This window comes from Podarcis tiliguerta (assembly GCF_965153285.1).
Source record: "Podarcis tiliguerta genome assembly, chromosome: 12".
NCBI classification, from domain to species: domain Eukaryota; kingdom Metazoa; phylum Chordata; class Lepidosauria; order Squamata; family Lacertidae; genus Podarcis; species Podarcis tiliguerta.
In genome coordinates this window covers 37241827-37267603 of record NC_139545.1, presented here as the reverse complement: position 1 = coordinate 37267603, position 25777 = coordinate 37241827, and the positions used below count along the sequence as shown (strand labels likewise).

General features: G+C 40.0%; 1 protein-coding gene across 14 annotated transcripts in view; it reads left to right on the top strand.

Annotated features, from left to right (window-relative positions):
- The window catches only part of NEBL (nebulette), a 173478-nt gene extending 149570 nt beyond the window's left edge, over positions 1-23908 (top strand). For 5 of the 14 annotated variants that reach the window (XM_083406179.1, XM_083406174.1, XM_083406181.1 and 2 more), the window contains 12 exons: positions 1200-1310; positions 3433-3543; positions 3819-3929; positions 4309-4413; positions 5276-5368; positions 6733-6825; positions 7310-7414; positions 8304-8475; positions 9330-9422; positions 10625-10750; positions 15881-15996; positions 17671-23908. In XM_083406179.1, the coding sequence (XP_083262305.1) occupies positions 1200-1310; positions 3433-3543; positions 3819-3929; positions 4309-4413; positions 5276-5368; positions 6733-6825; positions 7310-7414; positions 8304-8475; positions 9330-9422; positions 10625-10750; positions 15881-15996; positions 17671-17847 (1413 nt within the window). In that variant the 3' untranslated portion in view covers positions 17848-23908. Of the gene's footprint in view, positions 1-1199; positions 1311-3432; positions 3544-3818; positions 3930-4308; positions 4414-5275; positions 5369-5864; positions 6145-6732; positions 6826-7309; positions 7415-8303; positions 8476-9329; positions 9423-10624; positions 10751-15880; positions 15997-17670 lie in introns of those variants that run through there. The other 9 variants (XM_083406183.1, XM_083406182.1, XM_083406184.1 and 6 more) reach the window with 5 other exon arrangements.
- Positions 23909-25777: the final 1869 nt, after the last annotated feature.

Genomic DNA, 25777 nt, shown 5'->3' with positions numbered 1-25777 from the left:
CAAGGTGGTCTGAGGAATGGGTCAGGGGTTGATCCTTATTGAAGGGACAAGCCGCCTTCCCTCCAGCCTTCTTTTTGCAACAGCACCTTCCCTCCCTCCCTGTTTCCCATTGTTCCTCATGGTCTATGCTAGGGATTTCTCCCAATCTGCATTTTGGATCGCAGATTGGTTTTCTTTGCCTACTTCACACTGAATAGTGGGATGGAGTGCTATATGGTCTGCTGTGTTTAAATAGGTTAATCTTCTTGATTTGGTCACTTTTGGCAGTTTCGGTGCGGGAAAAGAAATAGCTTGGTTTAGCCTGGTGACGTCCTTTAGGCATGTTTCAGCTGATGGGTTGGCACCGAGGCTCATTTCCTGGACTCTCAGGTTCAGAGGCTGGGAGAGGGGCCTCATTTGAGGCCAAACTCTCTCATCCACTTGTGGTTCTGCAGTCTTGGGTGGTGGTGATGGGGTAAGTCTTTCCTTCTCACCTTTAGGGTGTGGCCCAGGAGTCAGGACAGGCTAGGGAGTTGTGCCCTAATTCCTTAGGCAATGGCGGGTCACCCAATGGCTATAGTTGTACAGTTAAATTAGTTTCTGCCCCGTAGGCATCCCCTCCTGATGATTTTAATTGACGGTCTAAATAGAAGTGGCCCAGTTCAACCCCAGCTTATGTGTCTACCTCTGTGTATAATTAAATATTCTAGAGCAGTTAACTCAACACACTTTCCAACACATTTTTAATAATATATATGCTTATTTAGAAAATTAGGATGTGTTAGGGCCCGCTGAAAATAAAATGTTCATTGTGAATTAATTATTTATAATTTATATCACTTGGTAATCTCCAAGTCAATAGCACAGGCTATTTAAATTAGGAAGCGTTCTTTGTATACTAAAAACAAACATTTTTTTAAAAAAACCATTGCTGAAAACTCCCCATGTAACTCAGTACCTCAATAGAATTTTAAACCACCATTATTAAAGGGTTTGACCATGTGTTTAATATGCAAGCCTTCTAAACACTCTGACACATTTATTCATTTTGTAGGTGTGCAAGAACTCCGCTGTAGAGAGAAACCACTTGCCTAAATTGTAATTTGGTCTTTGAGGGCAAAGGTTTTGAATATGCAATGCGTATCATTTAAAGGTGTTCTGCTCTCTCCCACCCATTCCGTTTCAAATAGACCCTGGTTTATATTTTTGTGTGTGCACAGAAAGAATATAAAAAAGACCTGGAGACTGAAATTAAAGGGAAAGGGATGCAGGTTGGCACAGATACTCCTGAAATACAGCGAGCCAAAAGAGCATCTGAAATTGCAAGCCAGGTTTGTTTAAAATGCTTCTTGAAATGGAACTGTATGCTTTATAGCACCATATACGGTAATATGACAACTTTTGGAATTTATACTCTGTTTTGCAAGAGTGGAGCATTTTGGTCTGGTGTCCCATCTGCACCATACATTTAAAGCACTCTCATACCTCTTTAACATCCGTGGCTTTCCCTGAAGTTAAAACTGAAGTTAAAGGTACCGAGAATCATAAGGAGACCCTTCAAAGAGCTACAGTTCCCAGCACCCTTAACAAACTGCAGTTCCCGGTACAGTGGTACCTCGGGTTACATACGCTTCAGGTTACAGACGCTTCAGGTTACAGACTCCGCTAACCCATAAATAGTACCTCAGGTTAAGAACTTTGCTTCAGGATGAGAACAGAAATCGTGCTCTGGCTGTGTGGCGGCAGCAGCAGGCCCCATTAGCTAAAGTGGTGCTTCAGGTTAAAAACAGTTTCAGGTTAAGAACGGACCTCCGGAACGAATTAAGTTCTAAATCCGAGGTACCACTGTATTCTTTGTGGGAAGCCATGACTGTTGAAGTGGTGTGCTTTAAATGTAAGGTGTGCTTGTGACCCTAGACCAAAATATTCAACTCAATTGCAAAACTGAGTGTGAATTCCAAAAGTTGGCATGGATTGTAGCTGGACCACCAACCTAAGCTGGTGGAAGGCAGACCACCATGGCCGCCTGTGCCTTAAGTGACAGCAGTGGGTCCAGGAGAACCGTCAAGCTATGAACTTGGTCATCTGAGGGAGTGTCTCTCCATCTAGAGCAGGCCTCACACCACTCATCTAGACAGAGGAACGACTCACTAACAGCACCTCATTGTTGTCTGGATTAAATGTCACTTTATCGGCACCCATTCAGCCCATTATCAGAGCCAAGAACTGATTAAGTACATCTACTCCCTCACCAGCAGAAGATAGAAAGGAGAAATAAAGCGGCGTGTCATCTGCATACTGGTGACAATGCACTCCAAAACTCTGTGTGACCCCACTCAGTGGTTTTGTGTAGATGTTAAACATTGGGGACAGAACTGATCTATGCGAAACCCCAAACTGGAGAACCTCACAGAGCGGAGCAGTGCTCCCCAAGAACCACCATCTGGATCTGGCCACCCAAGCAGGAGTGGAATCACTTCAATGTGGTTCCCCCAAGACTCAGCTCAAACCCCAGAAAAATAACATGGCTGATGGCATCAAAAGTCATGTTGGGAGACTCTGCAGAGCTACACTCCCAGCTCTCTCCTGATGCAGATCATTGTACAGGGTGACCAAGTCAGTTTCCATACCAAACCAGGTCTGAATCCCAATTAGACTAGATTCCAAGTTGGGTCTCTTATTAGAAGGGCTTTAGTACTGTTGGCTGTAAGGTTCTGGTGAGGATACTGTGGGGCTTCATATGAAATTGCTCACATACCCAAACCCAGCAAGACTAAACCACCTGCACGTTGGCTGATGTTCTGGGAATTCAGTCCTGCTTTCTACAGGGAACTGTGTCTTCAGCTGCATGTCCACCTACTTCCCACCTGATCCTACATACGATGTCAGGTGTGGGATGATTAGGTGTGGTTATGGGAAAATTGGCTTGTGGGCTAAACAGGGAGCCAAGGACTTGTGGTAGTAAACTTTCATTGATACCTTACCTGTAGAAGAACAGAGGAAGGACTTTTCATCCCCCATTTGCATTGAATGTCAATATCAGTGGTAAGCATTTATAAGACATAAATGCTCAAACCTTAAACTAGTGAGTGGATCTTGTGACAGATGAATTTAGTCCTTTCTGAATTACATCTATTATCTATAATGCTCAATTATATGAATTTATCCATTGATTCAGGACAGTGAAAACAGGAGCAACCTGAAATAAAATACTACAGAGATAATTATTATAATTATTATTATTTAAAAGAAGCATTTTTGTTAAATGATTTTCTTCCTTAAGGAACATCAGATATATCTGAGTATCTCCTATGGAGTCAGTATTCTGAGAGTATAAAGGGACAATTTGACCTTCATGGGTGCTATTTAATAAAAGCATGCAGATTAAAGCAAGGTCTGTATAAAAGCTTCAGCTGCTGTAGATCTGAGTATTTCCTGATCTGTCCTTCACAGAAAGAATACAAGAAACATCTAGAAATGGAAATTAAAGGGAAAGGCATGCAGGTGGGCATGGATACTCCTGATATACAACGAGCAAAGAAAGCTTATGAAATTGCAAGCCAGGTTAGTGCAGAATGCATCGCTTCAATGACATTTACAGGAAAATACAATGGGCTTTTAAACTTTTTTTTTTTTTACGAAATCCTTTTGAAAGCAGGAAGTATAGAAAAATAATAAAAACTGAATCTGACAGAAGCACAGCCAGGCATCAGAAATCTAGTTTGTGTTGCAAGCATACCTTTTTGAAAGCAGCACACATGAATTATTCCAGCTGTACGGGTATGAAAGGCTAAAGATATTGTATGTCTAAGAATTCATTAACGTTCCATTTCTTACAGAAAGAATATATGAAGGACCTGGAGACTGAAATCAAAGGGAAAGGAATGCAGGTGGGCTCAGATATCCCAGAGATACAGCGAGCAAAGAAAGCTTCTGAAATAGCCAGCCAGGTGGGTAGGGAATGAAGAGTAATTAAGTGGCGCTTGCAGTTCGGAAGTGTCCTCCTGCACACAGGGTTGTTCGTTTTGTTCTGATATGATATGAGTCTTATTTTTTAATAAGTATGCATGCTTCTTATGGCAGTGCATTTATTTTAATGTGTGGATGCTAAAATAAAAATAATAAAAGATACAGACTTTAATTCTGAGTTATATTAAGGCCCAGTTTGCCATGGTATAGGAATTGTGAAGCGACAGTAAAGTAGGCTTACACATATTTAAGCCTATTTAGTTGTTTAATTGCTTAATACATACATACTTATTTTGACACTAATACTAATAATTTTATTATTTATACCCCACCCATCTGGCTGGGCTTTCTATTTTGTAGAAAAAGTACAAAGATGAAGCAGAGAAGATGCTGTGCTCCTACTCTGCTGTTCCAGGCACTCCTGAAATCGAGAGAATTAAAAACACACAGAGAAATATCAGTGCTGTAAGTAGCAACAATCCAAATTTTAAGGGAAACTCTTAACAAAGTTCAACATCAAATGAACTCTCTTGTGTCCCAGGGCACAATGAAAAATGTACCGTTCATTGTCCCCAAGCCAATTGCATACCCTTGTTGGTAAAGGTTGTACCACTCCTGTTGGGGGGTGGTTATTGTTATTGTTTTGTTTTTGTTTGTTATCATGGTATGTAATTTTTAAAAAATATTGTAAACTGCCCTGTGATCCTCAGATGAAGGGCAGTATAGAAGTTTAATAAATAATAATAATTGCAACAATAATTTTCACAGTACTGTGGGAAAAGGTAGCAATACAACAATTTTTTTTGAGCACTGCAATCTTCTACACAGTTATGTGGACCTAAACCCCATTTAATTCAATGGAGTCAAATTTATTATGGCATAAGCTTTTATGGACCAGAGAAAGTATGAAGTGTACTTTACTCCATTGTTGGTTTATACTATAATAAATTTATTAATCTTTAAGTGGTAGGATGCTGTGATGGAGGTGAGGGTAACCTTGCACTCTTTTTAAAGGGCTACAGGAACAGCTATACGGGCAAGTGCTCAACCTTTATCAGATGCTAAGAGCCAGGACAATTAAACCTTAAACATCTGTGGATATCACTGCGAAGTATGCTACCTGTTATGGCTTTTCCCAATGTGCACTCTTTTCATATGAGGTTCCAGTAAAGAAAATGAGTTTATTAGTTCTTGTGGTGACTGAGTTAGTTTGTGGGAAGCTAAAACAACAGAGGCGGTATAATTTAGTATTTGGAACATTGCCTGTTGTTGCAAACTTGTGCCAGGAAGCATACCTTCATAATTATTTTTCTATTGTTCAATGAAGGTGTTGTACAAGAAAGAGATAGGAGCTGGTACAGCAGTAACAGAGACTCCAGAGATTGAACGAGTAAAGAAAAACCAGCAAAATATTAGCGCAGTAAGTTTTTTTTATAAAAAAAACAGATGCTCCTTTGTGCAAATTTTTATTATTGCTGTTGTTATTGTTGTGGAAATGCACTGTATTAAAAAACAAAATAGAACTATGAAACTGACATTCCAAGTGAAATATATCATAATTCAGCATTGGTCAGATTCCCCAGCCCACCTGCATTTGAAACCCTGGGGGCAAACCCTTTGGAGCAAAGAAGCAGCGGACACAGGAAGAGTTAAGCACTCTCCCTTGCTTTCATTCTGCCAATTCAGGAGCTATTTACAAAAGACGGGGGGAAAGCCCAGCCTCTTAATATATGCATGTAACTCTTAATCTCAAGGTTGTGGGTTCGAGCCCCATATTAGGTGAAAGATTCCTGCATTGCAGGGGGGTTAGACTAGATTCTCACCGTGGTCTCGTCCAACTCTGCAGTTCTACGATTCTATCCCCTGATTATATATGCATGAAGTGTCCTTTTTCTTGTATATTTCGGTCTCTGCAGTACTTCTTGAGGAGTCTGAGTCTAACACCCAGTTTTGCAACTTCTTATGATATCCTTCTGACATCATCAGAATGTTTGACTTTATATTGTAAACGCTGAAATGAAACAAATTCCCAACCTGCACTTAATATTGTCGAAAGAGGATAGATCTATTGTTTGATCTATTTTAGGGAATATGTGTCAGCTTTTAAACTTCCTTTCCCTTTTTGGGCACCAGCCCTGTAACTGCAGTAAAAATCCCTGTTGAACCAAATGGAGGCTGTACAGCAGCAGTAGCACTAATATAAAAAGGTAAAGGGACCCCTGACCATTAGGTCGAGTCATGGCTGACTCTGGGGTTGCAGCGTTCATCTTGCTTTATTGGCCGAGGGAGCTGACATACAGTTTCCGGGTCATGTGGCCAGCATGACTAAGCCGCTTCTGGTGAACCACAGCAGTGCACGGAAATGCCGTTTACCTTCCCGCTGGAGCGGTACCTATTTATCTACTTGCACTTTGACGTGTTTTCGAACTGCTAGGTTGGCAGGAGCAGGGACCGAGCAACAGGAGCTCACCCCGTCGCGGGGATTCGAACCGCCAACCTTCTGCTCAGCAAGTCCTAGGCTCTGTGGTTTAACCCACAGCACCACCCGGGTCCCTCAGCACTAATATACCTTACAGCAAATTATGTTTAAGTTAGTAATGCTTCTCTGTGCACATATTTTATCAATGAAATACAAATAAATAATTATGTTATGCTTCAGCATACAGCTTTAAATACCGAACTAATTAGAACATTTGGAATTTAAACACCAGGTGGTGCTTAATGCAGTGCCCTATTTATCGTTGTTCAGTTGCAATGTTATTTATATATATCTGAAATTAATAGGCTCACTATAAAGTGCAACCTGGTAAAGCAACTGCTGTCAGTGTCACTCCTGAGATGGAGAGAGTCAAGAAGAATCAAGAAATTATCAGCTCGGCAAGTCCTTTGTTTTCCTTGTTTCTTTTTATTGTTTTGGATTAATAAAGAATTTAACCTTTCTGTGATGAGTGCATCATGCCCTTAACAAATTATGTCCTTAATAAATTAATTTTGAATCTTTAAGAGTACTATAGAAATGTGTATTTATCCGTTTGGCCTAGTCGCTGCTAATAATGAAGCAGTAGGTGCCATGTGTGTTTTTCTTGTTTCTCCCCTTTGTTTTTTAATGACTTTGCCAATGTTTACTAAAGTACAATCTTACATTTTTTGTATCATGCATTATTAACTAGTCGGTTACGAATTGTAGTGAAGGCCGATGACTTTGAATGGGTAGACCAGTGCAATGCGCATTACCACATCTCCACAATGCCTACTCATTTTGGGATAGAACGGTAAAAGAATATCAGTTGCGCGTGACATTAAGCATGATTTTCCTGTCAAGTTGTGCACACTCGAAAAATCCATGTGCTGTCTTTTGCAGGTCAAGTACAGCCGAGATCAGCAACAGATGAAAGGTAGACCTAGTATGATTGTAGACACACCTGAGCTGAGGCATGTCAAAGAGACACAAAACAACATCTCAATGGTAGGGTACATTTTTCACATAGCTAGTGTGTTCTGAAGAACAGTAGCTGTAGATTGGATTGGATTGAACCCTTCATTAATCTAGGTAACTAGCACGATGCGCTAAAGTCTGGACTGAGTTTTCCCACTTACACAGTGGTTCTTGGGGTGGGGGTTTGCTAACTGCATTTAAATGTTGCATATTGCTATACTAATAAAACGACTTCCCTAACCATTCACTCGTGTGGCTTCTTAAAGACACTTCACGTGGTTCCTCTCTGTTTCAGCATTGCAGATTTTAACTGGAGAGGGTGATACACACACACACACTGCCTTGTGCCTGTGCATGTTTTTGATTTGTGTGTGCAAGTGGAATTCTGAATTTGGTTGCTCTGATTGCCTTTGCCTGAAGGATTGTGTATGTGTGAGTGTGCTGTGTATATGACCGTATGTGAGGAATGGGGGGAGGGAGGCTTTTAAAAAGCATATTGATATCTGTAATACCTTGAAAAGTCATACTAATTTGAAATTTTATCCTAACGTATTGATGTGGAGCACTTGTGCTTTCTACAACTGAAATTGAATGAAATGTAAGATCATTTTGAAGGGTTTAGCACCATCATTTGCATGTGAATGTAACACTAAATGCAATAGACTGCATGCAACTTTTTATCTGTATACAAAAAGTAATTACCTTAAAAAACAACAACAAACCAATGACAACAATGGGAATTGCACATCTATTGGGCCTTGTAGCGGCAAGGAATAATTGCATGACAGTGGTTAGCCGCTTGAAATAAGCAAAATTGTCAGTGCCCAAGAAAAATAATGGTGACAATGCCTATCTTCTACAGCTCTCAATACACCTTGTCATTGGACTAGAAAATAATAATCTTCCCACCCCTCTCCAGGTCAAATACCATGAAGATTTTGAGAAGACGAAAGGCAGAGGTTTCACTCCAATAGTGGACGATCCTGTGACTGAACGGGTGAGAAGAAATACCCAGGTGGTTAGTGATGCTGCCTACAAAGGCGTCCACCCACATATAGTTGAAATGGACAGAAGACCTGGAATAATTGTGGGTAAGTTTCTACTCTGTGCTTTACTGACCCAAATATATTATGTGGCCCAGCTCTGCAGAATAATCTTGCTGTGTTACTTATTTACTTATCTAGCTATCTTGTTCTGTCTAGTTGCAGTGTTATCTGTATTTGATGTTTTGTACCTTTGTTTCAATATGCAATGCCTTCTTAAGATTATAATGATAGGTCAGTTTTGGGTTATCAGGCGATAATTGTCTGCCGCAGAATTCCTGATTGCAGTCACCTCTGAAGTAATGAGTATAGTAATTAACAGAACAGATGATAAGATGAAAGGTATTTTAATCAAACATTAATTTGCTCTACAAAGGCTGAAAGGTAAAGAAAGAGAGAGAGACAATATAAAAAGTACTTAAATTGTTAATATGAGCAGCCAATTATTAACATTCTTAACTTTCTTTTAAAAAAATGAAAGTAATCACTGAAGAAATTGCCATTTGACTTTTTCACGTAGATTAGCAGAAAAGGAATTCAGCTCCATGATTTTAATACCTGGTATGATGAGATTTTTATTGTTGGAAAAGTCGTGGTATTTTTATTTGCAAACTATAAGTGCTGACCTGTGCACTGAAATGAAAATGAGATGCATTCATTCTTTTCCTTCAGTACCACACTAAGAATCTCGTAAAGTTATTTCTGCAATGTTGGATAGTATTTATGAAACTATGAAGCCACAAATCATATCTCACACTTTTTCAAATGTTATTTTTCCCATGGTCAAATCCATGGTAAAACCCATCTCCATTGCCCCCCAGGGATTATTTATGTCTTCCCTGATAACATCTTTGTGCTTTTACTTTCTTCACCCACTGTCTTACTGTTTCTTTTTGGGAAAGACCTCAAAGTTTGGCGCACAGATCCTGGCTCCATCTTCGACATTGACCCTTTGGAAGATAATATTCAGTCTAGGAGTCTACGTATGCTTTCGGGTATTGTTTAACTCATGATTTTCTCCAGTGCTTGATTGTAGTCAAGTAATATTTGACCAGCCCATCTAATGATGTAGTTGCTGCTTTTCAGAACTGATTTGTGTGAGCACAGAAGCAATTTTTTTAATGGGGTGGCCGCATTCATGTGAATTGTCATTGGCCTGTGCACTAATTCACAGAGTGAGGCTTCATTTACTCCACATGTTTGCGTTTCCTGAGGCAATTTACTAATGTCTGGACTGGCCTAAAGGCTGCAGATCTAATGCCCACTACTGTCTAATTTAAGCATTGGATGTTTATTCCAATTATGAAATTTATTTAATAGCACGGCAATGGTTAGTTTAATTTTTGCTATGGATCACATGGCTTGGCTTATAGAAAGATCCAGAATGCAATTTAAAGTTGGTGATAGGTCTTGTGGGTTTTCTATCAGCTGCCTAGATTCTATGGTTAAATGCAAACCATTTAATACCATATCTCAAAAAGAACAACACATAGCCATGAGCTATCCATTGTATCCTTTAAATAACTGAATAACTAAATATAATCTGCTTGCTGCTATGATTTTACACACACACACACACACACACACACACACATACACACAAATTCTATAGCGCCCTTCACCTAAGGATCACAGGGGAGTTATAATCCACATTACAGCAAGTTTCTGCATGGTTCCTCTTAACACAATTTCCTCTGGGCAGTAAAATGTCTTATGTCTCAGCCATAGGAGCCCAGCTCTTAGAGGCCAAGGTCCCTTTGCCCCCACCAATAAAATATTTGAGGGGACTGCCCTCCTCAATTTGATGGACATTGCCATTCAAATAGTGTGCATGTCACGTCATGTGATTGATTGTGTAGGGTGGGGCTTACCTGGCCTTCCCAATACTGTATTCAAGTTGGCACCACTGGTCACAGCTGTACCAGTATTTGTGGGAACAGTCTGTGCGTGGCCCTAGCCAGAATCCAATAGCGGCATTCCTGTGCAAACAGTTTTCCCTACTTGCACATTTTAGTGAGCTCATGGATTCCAGTTATTAGTATCTTGGGGCAGGTTTGCACAAAATGTTGCTGGCATGGGAAGTACCCAAGTTGTCAGCCCTGTTATTTGAATGAAAACAAACAAATAAAGTAGCTCTCTCTTACTTTACTCATCCATCCTATAGCTATTTACTGCAGTATTGTGTTTCCCCTCGTAGAAAAAGCAAGACGTTACAGTAAACAGCATTTCCGTTCAACCAGTACTTCTGGCGTTGGAGATGACAAATCAGAGGGCTCTATGTTTTCTTGTTCCAGTGAGGTAACAAGGCCATCTAACGAAGGAGGTACCCATAGATGTCCTCTGTTCCCTTCTGATTAATAGTCACAGTGTGCCTGTCTCCTTGCACATCTCCAGGTTAACTCAGCAACCCTTGTTTGCCCAGTAAACAAACAGCTGTGTAAGAGAAGTATTTTTATTAATGTCAAAGAGCCCTTGAGATAGCCAGTAAGATTTTGGTTTGTTTGGTTTTTTGCATGCAGTGTTTGATTCACAGGTCTTAATGCCTTTTCTTGGGTAGCTATTAACATACTTGTTAAATAAAATATTTTTTTTGTTCATTTTAACCAAGCTCGTCCACCTCTGACTTCAGCTGTGTAGAGTGCAAATAACTTCAAATATGTGACTTTAAGTGGGGAGGTGGGGGAAGGAAGGAGGTCAGTCTATTTATTGCCTTTGTCACAAGTACAAGCTCATTGGATAGTGTGAGGAGACCGGGGCTGTCTAATGTAGTTTTGGTCAACTGTGTTTGAAAGGTGTTCATGGCCTTTGCCATGTGACTGATCCGTGTTGCTATTGGTGCAATGTTTTATTTGATTTAGGATGCCAGCACAGTGTTACAAGCAATTATGTTGCTCAGTCCTACACCCACCCACACCCACACACCCATACCATATGTGTTTGTCTGTCTATGTGTGTATTCTGTATTGTGTTGGGTGTTTTGTAGGAGTACACAGCATCTAAGTCACTGAGAGGGGCAAGTACCCAAGTATTGAATTATTTTATGCTTTCTGCTATTGTGTTCAATTGCAGGGCCCCTGATCATTTAAATTAAAGGTTTGTGCTCCACTGTAAATCACATCCTTACATTCTTAACACACATTATCACAGGGCAACTTGTAGACTGAGGATTGATAGTTCAGGCTTCCCTGTGTTTCTTGCATGCTTTTATTGGAATTCTGGTATATGTTGGCAAAGTCCCAGCTCATTCGATCTTCATGCCAGTGTTCTGAACGAAGTTGCCAACCATTTCCTTAAATGAATATACATGGAGAGCTTAATAAGCACGCTTGTTGTTGTGTCTGTGCTTTAAAGTGGATTTTGCATTACACTTAAATATGTCTATGAAATATTCATTGCAATCTTCTATTCTTCTTGACTATATTTCCAGGCCATTTAAACTATGCCTTGTCATTTCAGGGAGGTATTACATCTTAAAACTGAATAGCTTTAGCGCTCCCATTAGCATCTGACAACTATGTGTTTCTTATTTGGAATTTAATATTTGGGTCTCTGAAATTTGCCAAGTTCAAGCCCATTAGTGATAAACTATGTATTTTCTATTATGAAACACCAATTTTAAAATAAATGTGCTAATCTGAAAAGAAGGTCCTCTCCCATAATGAGTTACCTTGCTTACTACATTTCTGTAAAGTCCTGAATACCTTTCTTCAAATATATATATATATATATGAATAGATATGAGAGAGATCCAGCCACTATCAAATGTTTTGGAGTTCCAGTAAACTAAGTCTGAGAAGTATCCCTTTGTTGTAAGGCACAAATACAAAGGAATGCAAAATTATAAAAAGTGCCAAAAACCAAGAATGCAATGAAATTAAGGAGAATAAAACCCTCCTGAGAGAACTTTTCACAGTTGGGGGGGGGGGGGCTACCACAGAATTTTGACTATATATAATAGTACACATGTTTCCATTAATGTAGCGACTGCGTTGTGGTCCCATGGATGGTGCATCTTGTATATGATATTTTATGAGCTACCTATACATCAGTGAAAAGGGTTGGGTAGGCAAGACTTCTCAGCCTAATGGAATCTGTGTGCATTTATGTAATAAAGCGCCAAACATTCCCCCATTCAGACACATAAAGGGTTTCTAGTTGGCCTGTTTAGTAGGTTCTAATATTAGAATATTTTATGAATGGTTTTGTAGATCAAAGGATCTCTTTGTTCAAATTGTTACTTTCCAGGCTTTATGATTTTGCAACTATTATACAATTAGATTATATATACTTCATGGTTCATTTCAGTGCATTTCCTGTTGAGATGCATAGTGAAAAGAAAGTAAGTCATAAAAGCAAAGTTAAGATTCCATCAGATTTTCTAGTCGAGTAGATAATTAAAACCAAACCACTTTTTAATCATACTTAATGGAGCAAGGAGCTTTTATGATACAGCAGTCTTTTGTTATTGTTTGCTTATTTAACCATGTGTAAAAACCTAGCAATTTGCAATGGCTTTGTTATTTTTCGGAAAAATGGGGAAGATTTTACTGCGTGGGGAAAGAGCTCATATAATTAAAAAGGTTTTGCATGGTAAAGTATTCTGTCTTGGAAAGACCAACGATCTTTAAAATTTCTTTTATTTTTTTACACAAGGTTTATACCATTGGAATGGGAGTGTCAATAGGACTGCAGGCAGGCGGGATAGAAAGATCTTGAGCAATAGATAAAATAATATCTATAGGGCAAGGTTAAATAAGGACACCTGCAGTGCTGATCCCTCCACCACGAGGGACTCTTCATGAACCAAATCCAGCATTGACTGCCTAACATCAAGGTTAGACGTTATGCAGTGTACTGGGATGTGGAAGGCTCTACGCATCCTGGGTAGTATTAAGGTAAAGGTACCCCTGCCCGTACGGGCCAGTCTTGACAGACTCTAGGGTTGTGCGCCCATCTCACTCAAAGAGGCCAAGGGCCAGCGCTGTCTGAAGACACTTCCGGGTCACGTGGCGAGCCAGAGCTGCACACGGAAACGCCGTTTACCTTCCCGCTAGTAAGCGGTCCCTATTTATCTACTTGCACCCAGGGGTGCTTTCGAACTGCTAGGTTGGCAGGCGCTGGGACCGAACAATGGGAGCGCACCCCGCCGCAGGGATTCGAACCGCCGACCTTTCGATCGGCAAGCCCTAGGCACTGAGGCTTTAACCCACAGCGCCACCCGCGTCCCGGTATTATCTGCAGCTTATACCGCATGATGCAACATTGCCACTTTTTGTGCCAAACTCCTCTTTGGAACTGAGGTTAAAATGGACTGTGATGAATTGACAAGCAGTTCCTTCTTGTTGAGCTGCCTTAGGATGGGGCCAGGTATAGTGCTGCCTGTGACATGCACACCCTCAGGTAGGAGTACTCTGAGCCTGTTATTTGCCCTGGGCAATGGAACATTCAGCCGGCAGCTCTGCATCTCTTTGGGAGCAGGACTGCTTGCTTTCCTGCAAGATCCCTGTGGGCACATGCATGTAGTATGTGACCTACTAAGTTTAAGAAAGTTTTACTTAGATCTAAGCAATCAAAGGCAAAAGGCAGAAGGACACCTCAAAAATAAACAAACAAACATGAAAGATCTAGGTAACCTATGAATGCCTATAACTTACAGACATAGGGTTGTCTTGGCTACAGGAGCGGTATGTTGGGTCTGTATAGAATAGCAGGTGGGGAGCAAAGAAATAATGGCCACTTGTGCAAATGTTCTTTAGAGTGATAATTGTTCATTGCAACCAGTACGTTTAGCTGCATGTGGGCCTGCATTGCACATACTGATTTGCATGCATACAGGAAACGGAGATTAGTGTTCATTACTGCAGAAATTTCTCGGCTTCACCACTTGATCACATCTTCCAATCGGTTGCTCAGATTGTAGATGAAAAAGTATTTGGGAAGACATGACATCCCTGCTTAAAAGGAAAATGATACTAGAGAAGTTGTGTGTCTTAAAGAGACATATCCTTGGCATGGGATATACCAGGGATATCTCTCCCCCTGACCTCGTAACTATAAAACGCAGGCTAATTTTTGTCCTTCCCCTACACCGCCCCCCCCCCCACTGCTTTGGGCAACATCTTGCTTGATAAAATGTTCTCCACAACTCAAAAGCTTGCTACTATTTCGTGACATTTTGGTTGGTCCCAATAACCCAACAGCAGATTTAGGACATTGGTTTCATATGGACCAACATACCGGCTACCTTTGTGTGTGTTTTTTTACCCAATCAATAAATGGAGGAAGAGAAAATCACAACACAATGTCACTCCACTTTTAGAAGGGCAACCTAGATCCTTCTGCAGGAATGGGGAGGACTGGGCCCACTGGTGCCAAAATGACAGCATCCTCATGTCTCCATAATATCTAATCCAGAGGTAGCCAACATGGTGCTCTCCAGATTTTGTTGGACACCAACTCCCACCAGCCCCATCCAATATGGCCAATGCTTAGGGATAATGGGAACAGAGTCCGACAACATCTGGAAGTAACCATGTTGGCTACCTCTGGTTTAACCTACATCCAAAGAACTCGGGAACAGATATCCTACTTTGGGTCAGAGAATTTGGAGACCTTTTGATGCGCTTTTGGATCCCCTGATAACAATTGTTTTCCCTCACCTAATATAATAGCAGCTTGTATCTGTGTCCATTGTGGTGTTCTAGGTTAATAAAACTGCTTGTTTGGTAGAAGGATTGCATGTCTTTCTGTTTTAGCAGAACCCTGGTCCCAAAGTGAATATGAGTTGTTTGCTGCCCACTGCGTTTGTAGTGTAGACAGCACGGAAGTAATTTCCTTTACTGCTGAAGTGAACTCTGTCTGTGAAGAGAGGTGTGAAGGCACCTCTTGTGACTCTCTGGGTAGTTGATCAGCAAGATGTAGGAAGGTTGTGAGGCCAGGACCACATCTACCAACCTTGGATTTTCATGTTGGGGTATGTAGCCATAGATTGTAAACAAGTACTGCTTCATAGAATAAAAAAGTCAAGGGGGTGCAGCTCTTTTGAAGTGGAATTGTAGACAACACAACATTGCTATGTGACATTAACTATAGAATGTTTTCACTTAACTTTGTTTTTGTTCTTGTTTTTTGTTCACTCTTACAGGGCCAATTTGTGCTGCTTTTCTCTTGATTCAGATATAACCTTGAGTAAATTACACTTTTCCTTGCATCTGCCAAGTTTGGGGTGTCAGTGTGTGCTTGGGGAGTCCCCCACCAATTTTTAAAGTTAGTTTTTCTATCTAAGACAAGCTTTATTTGTGTATACAGAAGCTCTTTCTGCTTGCTCCAGTTCCTACTGAGGAAACCAACTCCTGCAGATGTTGTAAAGGGAGAAGAAAGCACCACTTCACTTAATGAATGACAATAGCATGTTCCCTTGTATTAACTCATTTATGTTTCTTTTGCCATGCAGCCCCTGTACTTCCGGGGGCATATCAACAAAGTCAGCCCCAAGGATATGGTTACATGCACCAGACTAGTATGTCATCTATGAGATCAATGCATTCACAGCCACATTCAGCTACCTTGGTGAGTATTGAGTTAAATAATTAATCCTTTTCACAGCAGCCTCTCTCCTGCAAACACAATTATTTTCCCTCTTTCCTCTATAACTGAGCCTGTCTTAAAAAAATCTTTATCTTCCACTTTTTCACATGGGCTATAAACATGTTCTCTAAACTTAACCTGAGCAAACTTATTTTTTTTTTTTGGTAAGGGACCTGTTTAAGACCTTAAAGGAGTACAAATCTCAATTACATATTGCAATCTATGCAGTAGCTAAATTACTACATTGTAATTGAATTATGGTGGAGATTTCCCCTGACAGCTGCCTTATGTAATTACATGTAGAACTTTGAGCTTTGTTTCTCAGTTACACCCAGATCATAATAAGCTTCTAATAAGTTTTTGAAGTTTTTCACAGTGTGGCTATGCTGTCTGGAGCTGATAGGAATCATTTTCCTAAACTTCTTGAGGGCATCAGGTTGGCAAAGGCTGTCCCAGAATCATAAGATACAGTAAAGAATTGCATTCCCACACCTTCTAATACAGCATTTGATATTCCAAATATCTCTTGATGTTTCTGGCATATGGCTGGAAACTGACACTTAAAAAAACACAACACATCCTCAGCTTGATGAAGAATGATGGATTAAAACACTACCAAAAACCTACCATAAACTACTTTGAATGTCCGTGAATAAATGTGTAAAATTGTTAGGATCTTCAAACTCTGGGTTAAAAGCTTTCTGTAAACAATGAAATATTGCTGCAAGCATTTCCACCCCAAAATGCATCATAGGACCCATCCATACGTCCACTTCTCTCATACTTTTTTGGCACGGATCTGAGCAGTTTTTCATTTGTCTTGCCATTTCCCCCGGGAAAACCCACTCTTTACTGCTGAATTGGAACAAATATCTGCAAAAAAACCAGGTTAAAGCAGCTGCACAAGCAGAAGTGTGGACAAGCTCATAGAATCTTGGGTGGAATAATAATAATAATAATAATAATAATAATAATAATAATAATAAGCCACCCATGTGACTGGGTTGCCCCAGCCAGCCTGGGCGGCTCCCAACAGACGAATCTTCCATACTTAGGTTGGCATAAATGTGTTTAGTAAATTGTGGTTGCTTAAGAATACATTTTGAAATACTGTCTTCCCTGACTGATCACTAAGTTTAGCTAGCAAACGTGACCACATCTTTATGGTGAATATCTAAAAAACTCCCCAACAATAATTTATCTCTCTCCTCACTCCCACACCCCAAATGTGTACATATCTATGTGTACTATGTGTGGTTATATACAGTACAATTAATGGCAGGAAAAGGGTGAAAATCCTCCTAACAATATAGTTGATCTTTGAATTTGCCTGATATAGAGTATTGTGACGTGTAATTGGTATGGTATATTGTGTACTTTTTAAGTGCCAGTTCATACCAATGGTATTCTCCCCAAATATGGATATCTTAGCTTATTTTATGACGACCAGGCAAGTGACAATCCATATTTCAAAAGAGTTTCTAATATTCAGGGCTGCATACTCAAGACTATCCCTAGTTCCATGAAGAATAATTTCTTAGCAATTTGAAAATTTGCTGATCTATACAACCCGCATTGCTGGTGACATATAATGTAGGTTTGTTGGAAAGTCTGTGAATTGTATTTAATGGACTCCCCTCTCCTTTCTTTTCACAGAGAACATATAGAGCAATGTATGACTATAGTGCCCAAGATGAAGATGAAGTTTCATTCAGGGATGGTGACTACATCATCAATGTGCAACCAATTGACGATGGTTGGATGTATGGTACTGTTCAGAGAACTGGGAAAACTGGAATGCTTCCAGCAAATTACATTGAGTTTGTTAATTAATACTCACCGTTAGTACTTCTGAGCTTTATTTTGATTTACTTAAGCTTTACAAATGTACTTTTAAGACCACATCTTCATTACTTCCCTGTTAATGTAACAATCAGTGCTCCTTTCTGGGAGTCAACACACAATTCCTCTAACAAGTCCAAGAAGCACAGAGTTCCCAAAGTGTGCTGCTTAAACAGATATAGGAAAACAACTTGTTGGTGGAAACCTGGTGCTTGTAATCATGTAAAGGTTTCTATTAATTAGCTCCCAGATAGGTTTCTGCCTTTACAGTAGGCATTTCCCACTTAAGTTTTAATCGCAAAGCAGCTGGTATTTTTTATTGTGTGAAATTGTAAGAGGTTATACCTTGGTGTTAAGGTCCGAGTAATTAAAAATCCAAGTTAACAGAACAAATCTTTTGTTGTTGTTGTTGTGATAAATGACATGCTCAGAAGTTGCTTACAACTGCCTGGCAGCCTTAAACAAAACGTATCTTGTACCTAATGCCGGAAACTTCCTGACACACAGCTGTCCAGTCTACTGTATTTTCCCCTGAAGCTTTCATTTTCTCTCATCCATAGTCCCAATTCATGTTAGTCCCCCCAAACTACCAGTTGTGAATGATCTCCATGACAATAGCTGTGCCTTTTTGCACAGTTAGAAACAATTTTAGAGTGCATTTTCTATTTTGTTAATTCCAACCTTTTCTATTTCCCCTTGTATTAACACTGTTTGTATAGAAATGACTGTCTTCAAAGCGCTGTCTTCAAAACACATATATCTATTTTTTGTTGTTGTAAGGGTCTGTCCTGAGAACTTTGCAATGACATATAATTGTACCCTTTACGTGTAATGGTTCCGTGCAGGGATGGCAAATATGTAGCCTTCCAGATGTTTTGGCCAGGGATGAAGGGAACTGGAGTCCAGCCACATCTGGACAGCCACAGGTTTTCCATCCCTGGTATACATGGATTGGTGGTGGGGGTTACTTCATGAATTGGGGCTTGGATTTGGGACCTGACTGGCAAAGAATGTGATTTTCCCCCCCAGAGGCTTAGTTCAAGAAAAAGATTATTAGATATTTAGTAAATTTCTAGCTTTGTGAATATAACTCAAGGATTTACTCAATAATTGAAGCATGGCATCCACCTGAGAAACATTGTCTTCCCACAAGGTAAAAAATACAAAACCATTATTTCCTGTTTTCTTTTTTAAAAATGATATCAGTTGCACTGCTGTCTTATTTTATCACTTCTAATTAACACTCATTGGATCACAAAACACTTGTTAGATGTTCCTAAACTTTTTAGGAGCTGGTGAGAGCTGGTGTGGTGTAGTGGATTAGAGGCTGAGCTTTGAAACAGGGAAGCCCCCGATTTAAACCTCACTTCTCCCACCAGCTCACCAGCTGGCCTTAGTTAAGTCACTCTCACTCAACCTCAGTTCCTTATCTGCAAATGGGGAGACCAATACTGAAGGGCTGTTGTAAGGATTACAAGAAAATACTGGTGGATAACTTTATAGTATTATAGGGTTGGGCCCAAAGGCTTCCTTCCTTTGATGGAAAGACTCATTTGATGGAAGATGCATTCTGTCAGTTGAAGGGAATGTTTGGATCAAGCCAATTATTATTAACACAAGGTAAAAAAAAATGAAAGAGCAAAAGGGAAATACAATGAGTTTAGTTGTCAGAATTTATCCCCTGAACCAGTGCATTTCTTCCAGCCCAGCAAGTACTGCATGAAAACAAATTTGCTGAGACATATTCCTAATTGTTTATGCAAAAATAAAAAATAAAAATCAGTACCAATATAAGTTACTTCCATTCTGCATTTATAGTATCCAACATATTATGAAAAGGGGAGGTATGGGAAGAATATATTTTTCTAGGTACTCAAAGTATGGATATTTATGACCATTTATCTCTTGTTTTTCCTCCATACGAATAAAATCAGGACTGGTGTGGGTGTATGTGTGTTTAAAAAAAGATCCAGGTCAGAGAGAGGGAAATGTAAACCCCCAAGTAAGATGTTTTTTAAATAGATTGTTATTTACATAGATTGGTGTCTAAGGGCTACATTGTATTTTGCTAATGGTATGAATTACTGAAGTTGACCTTTGAAGGTATGCTGCGTCCATTGTATTGTGCATATTATTATTTTTTAATTGTCTAAGGGAAGTATATTTAAACTGCTTTTAGAGAGTTTTGTTCTCAGATGTCAGAGGACAATGTCTCTAGCATAACATCTCGAACATAGTAAGTAACTCATAAGTACAGAAGTTAAAGAATAGAAAGCTCTTCATTTCTATTATTCTGTTTTACCCAAGAGAAGGAAAATAAACCATTTTTTCCATCAGACCAGCAGCTGTTTTGTCTCCTGGCCATTTTTCTGTGAGAGTGGTAGCCATAGAATGCCCTCAGTTTGACCTGGGCAGTTCAGGCCATTTAGCTATTCATTGGGTCAGAGCATGGACTTCAGATTGGTGTTAATAAAAAGACTGTCATGCCTGATTCAAGTGTTCACAAGATGAGATGGACCAATCTACTCATGAGACCATGCCAATTCAGTTTATATGTGGTGAGTTTTGAAGGAATATGTGGGGAGTTTTGCCCTGGAAACCTTTACTTTTACCTTATGCTGAATATTGTAATGTTGTAAGGTAAAAGTAAACGGACCCCTGATCATTAGGTCCAGTCACGGACGACTCTGGGGTTGCAGTGCTCATCTCGCTTTATTGGCCGTGGGAGCCAGCGTACAGCTTCCGGGTCATGTGGCCAGCAGGACTAAGCAGCTTCTGGCGAACCAGAGCAGTGGTACCTATTTATCTACTTGCACTTTCAGTCCCTTCATTCAACCACCTCCATGTTGGCAAGCAGTGCTGTCAAAATAGTTTCTCATTAAGTAAAGGAAATTGTCTGCAATGCCCATATTTGTGCAAACAACATGCATATGCAGTCTGTGACATTATTACATGTGATATTAAATTGCAAGGATGAATGCCATCTTTATTTGCCTGTTGTAATTTAAAAAAACACACCCTGAAACAAGGTACTGGTAATTGTTTTTTCAAAGAGAACTGTCCCACTGCAAAATGTTTATGGCATTTATTCATACCTTTAATGCAGTTTTTGAGCTAGTGCACCATGCTGCATATAAATGAATGCAGTTTCATACAGTTTCATACACAAGCAGTGTGGTTGCCACTGGATCTCACCTATTGTGGATTATTCATAGGGTTGTGGCACTTATTTAGTGACTCAGATTTTTGGAAAACCCACAAATCACATGGAAACTCATGCACCACCTCCCTCATAAAGTCGTGGTGCAGATGGGTACTTCCAGATACTGCAGCCTTCAGATTAAACTCTGCCATGCAGAAATGGATTCCAGTGGCAAGTATGCTATAAGAGGCTTCCTCAGCCTGCTGTCCTATAGATGTTGTGGACTACAATGCCCATCAACTCTAGATAGCAAGGCCAATGGCCAGGAAGGCAGATGCAAAGGCTGTCTAATAACGTATGATGTAGCCCTTATGACTCCCATTATGCACATTCATAACTGAATTCCACCCCCACAAAATGAGGCTACATAAAAAGTATGAAAACTAGAATTCAATGTGCTCAAACTAAGAAGACATTTTCTAGAGAGGTGAAAAGCATTTTTAATTCTTTTGGGTGTTTTGCCTTGTACTGGACAATACCTGAAATTTACTCTTCTTTCTAAAACAATTGCAAACACAGAAGTTGGGAAGAATGTAGTTTAGCCGTTAGTTAATAAGAGCTGTTAGATTTTAGGTGTTAGAAATGACATTATACCATTAACTACTGGATAAACTTTAGTTAATAATTAAATAGTTGAAACCCAATCAGCAGCATCGAACTCTTCCGACCTAGCAGTGTTTTCTGCTAACAAATGCAAACTTCTGAATTAAAATTTATGAAGCTCTTAACAATGCCTTGCCAATTCTTCTCTAGGCTGAGATTCAGAGGTAGGAGATAGACAAGGAGATGAAACCGATGCATGTAGTCAGAGCTTCATATGCTGCTGTTGGCCCAAGAATCTACTGTATTTTTCGCTCTATAAGACGCACCAGACCACAAGACGCACCTGGTTTTTGGAGGAGGAAAACAAGAAAAAAATATAATTCTGAATCTCAGAAGCCAGAACAGCAAGAGGGATCACTGTGCAGTGAAAGCAGCAATCCCTCGTGCTGTTCTGGCTTCTGTGATAGCTGCACAGCCTGCATTCGCTCCATAGGATGCACACACATTTTCCCTTACTTTTTAGGAGGGAAAAAGTGAGTCTTATAGAGCAAAAAATACGGTACTTTTTAGTGTAAAATACTGCTTGGAAGAATGAACTGTTCATTATGGAGCACATGGTTTTTATGAAGGTTCTATAGTTTGCAACTGCGATTAAAAGAATTCCAGGTATGAAAGATGTGCCTGAGAATTTGAAGAACTGCTTCCAATTACAGCCCTGGTTTAGATGGGGCAAGTATCTTTCTTGGTGTCAGGCAGCTTCATATTCTGCAATATGCTTCCCCCTATCCCAAATGACAGTAAGTCCAGAAGCAGGGATGGGGAACCCGTCACCCTCCAGATGTTGCTAGGCTCCAGCTCCCATCACCCCTGACCATTGACCAACAACATCTGCAGGGCCACAAATTCTTCACTTCTAGCTTACAGAGGTATGCTTTTTTTCCAACGAGGGAACATGCATCAGATGTTGGAAGGAATCAGATTCTATTGCAGACTGCACAATTACAACTTCTGCATCAGATTCCCAGATAAAAAACCGTTGCAGCTCAGTTTTAGTTAACTGTAGCTAAAATTCACCAGGTTTTCTGCCTCTGTTTGCCTATGACGCTTTCCAAATTCAGACTTGTTTCAAGCTGTCTCCCTGTTCCCCAAAATTTGGTTCAAACACCATAAAATGAGCCTGATAAGGTTGATTGTTTCAGGGCCAGTTGCTAGAACAATGAGAGAAAGGACTATTACTTTTTCTCTTGTAAAGCTGTAAACCTTAAGTGAATACTGTGCCATTTTTGAGGTTTGCTTACCAGACCTGCTCTAGGTTTCTATCTCGGGCCAGAGAGTTCTAATCTGAGACCCCGCCCAGTTGCTAGAGTTTGTGATTTCAAGATCTGGCAATCATAGTCAGATGATTAGGGTCACTGAGGAATGCTGAGAGCTTTTTGTTAAGTCTCTGATTGTTCTTCCAGCAAAAACATAACAATTCATAATAGCCAAACTCATGAAGTCATCTTCATATGAAAAAGAGCAAGCAGAACTTTAGCTCTGTATATGGGTCTTTCTGAAGCACGAATGTGCCTCCAAGCACCTCAAACTTTGAATCCCTCTGGGATAAATATTTGGAGTTATATTTTCTTCTGAAACTGCCTGTACTACTTACAGGATGTTCAAATGAATTTCATATGCTTTTTTTGTCCAATATATAGAAATTGCATATTGTATTTATGATGTAATCAAGTTGCAACAGAAACATTTTATTTAGAGAGATCATAAATTATCTGCTGTATCATTACAAATCTGTATTACAATGTACATGTCTCTAAACCACTGGAAATCATTTTTTTCTGACTGTATTTGGTTAGCATGATGTGGAACTCATCTACTTTTTGCAATTTATAAAAAAATAATAACAAAACTGCTTAGTTTGTACGTTTGCTTAAAAATGCATATACTGAGTTAATTTGCAAAATTGTACTTTTATTTGGGAGTATAAAATTATTAAGGAAACTTTGTAGTTCAACAGGGGAGGGGAGTAATTTTAAGAGATCATATGATGCATTGGCATAATTTGGCTTTTGTTATGCGAAAGGATAACACCAGCTATTAAAATATATTTTATTAGAAATGCTTTAAATCCTGTTTCCGCCCCTGTACACTGTGAATCTCAATGCTTCAGTGGACTAGAGCAACATTCTTCTGCTGCCTGAAGTACTAACCTATGCAACCTAGTTCACATTTTGGTTGATGTCAAGTAGTTGTAACATTTACATATTCTGCATAACATACAATGGCACTGAAATAAAATATTAAAGCTGCTACTATGTATGCATGATATTAATCAGAAACTTTTCAAAGCCACAACACTCCATGACAAAGATATTTCCTTTGTAGTAGTGAAATATGTGTCACTTTGACAGGCAGTTTCAGGGTGCCCATGCTAGAATAGGGTAAGTGAAGGTCTATTCTAGCCCTGAGATGCAGGTGGCGCTGTGGTCTAAACCACGGAGCCTCTTGGGCTTGCTGATCAGAAGGTCAGCAGTTCAAATCCCTGCGACGGGGTGAGCTCCTGTTGCTCTGTCCCAGCTTCTGCCAACCTAGCAGTTCGAAAGCATGCCAGTGCAAATAGATAAATAGGTACCACTGCTGCGGGAAGGTAAATGGCATTTTTGTGCGCTCTTGTTTCTGTCATGGTGTCCCGTTGCACCAGAAGCAGTTTAGTCATGCTGGCCACATGAGCTGGAAAGTTGTCCGTGGACAAACGCCATCTTCCTCGGCCTGAAAGCGAGATCAGCGCCACAACCCCATAGTTGCCTTTGACTGGATTTAATCATCCAGGGGTCCTTTACCTTTACTCTAGCTCTATCTTTTGATTATAGCTCTGGCAGCAGGATCATAGATTTATTTTTATAGATGTATTAAATTTATATACCGCCCTTCATCAAAAGATCACAGAGTCGTAGTTCACAAGATAAAAACACAAATAAAATGTTAAAACAGAAACAATAAAACAACCTCCCCCCCCCAAAAAAAACGCATTTAAAAGGCTGTAGAATATTAATCAGCCAAAGGCCTGGTTGAAGAGGAACGTTTTTGCCTGGCGCCTAAGCATATATAAGGAAGGTGATTGGATGAACCTCCCTGGGGACAGCATTCCACAAACGGGGGGCCACTGCAGAAAAGGCCCTTTCTCGTGTTGCCACCCTCTGGACCTTACAGGCAGGAGACACATGAAGAAGCGCCTCAGAGGATGAATGCCGAGTCCCGGTTGTGGCGAGAGATGGCAATGCACATACAGCCCATATACAGGGTTCTTTTCCATTTCAATGTACAATTAAACAATTATACTTTACATTTAGGACATTTAAAACATTAGCTGCATGTTCTCTGGGTCACTTTGCTTTGAAGGTTCATTTCCTGCAGCTATCACATCTGCTAGATCAGCCTTCACTAATATGGTGCCCTCCCTATTATTTTGAACTACAGCTCCAATCAACACAAAGGGTCTGTAGGGGAGGAGATGTCATTCAGGTATTTGGGGCATAAGTCCTGACTCAAATGGAACACACACACAGAGAGCTGGGCATCATCCACATATTGGTGACATCTAAAATTCCCAGGACACACCTTGATTTTTCATGCAGCTGTATAGTTACCAGTCTTTCAGAATACAATTTTTGGTATTGGATGATGCAGAAATATATCCCTCCTGCTGCCCTGATCTCCCCATGGCGAAATCGTGGAGTATGATCTCTAAAACAAGCTCCACCGGGGTGAATTTATCCTGGACATTGCTGTGTTTTCGCATAGCTCCTATTCGTTTCAGTACAGTTTGTTCAGGAGGAGCTGCCAACAACTAAGGAGCCAAAGTAATAGCTGCAAGTACATTGTAATGTTACCCTTTTTCAAAGCATTAGGGCACACGTTTTTCCCCAGTTAAACCCTCTGATCTGTCTGTGTTGATCATGGTCAGGATCTGCATACTGAGAGTACATCATGATATTCAGGAGAATCGAGTGCCTGGCATCTTGCCGTAGAAGGTTGCAAAATCCTTTGTAGATTATTATTAAAATAAAGAGAAATAGTCCAAGATGGCTGGTGGAGCTGAAACAATAGGGTTCCTACCTTTCTCATTCAGCTGCAACTATTTATACACGTCTTTTGAGCTAACATAGCGTGCCTCTTTCA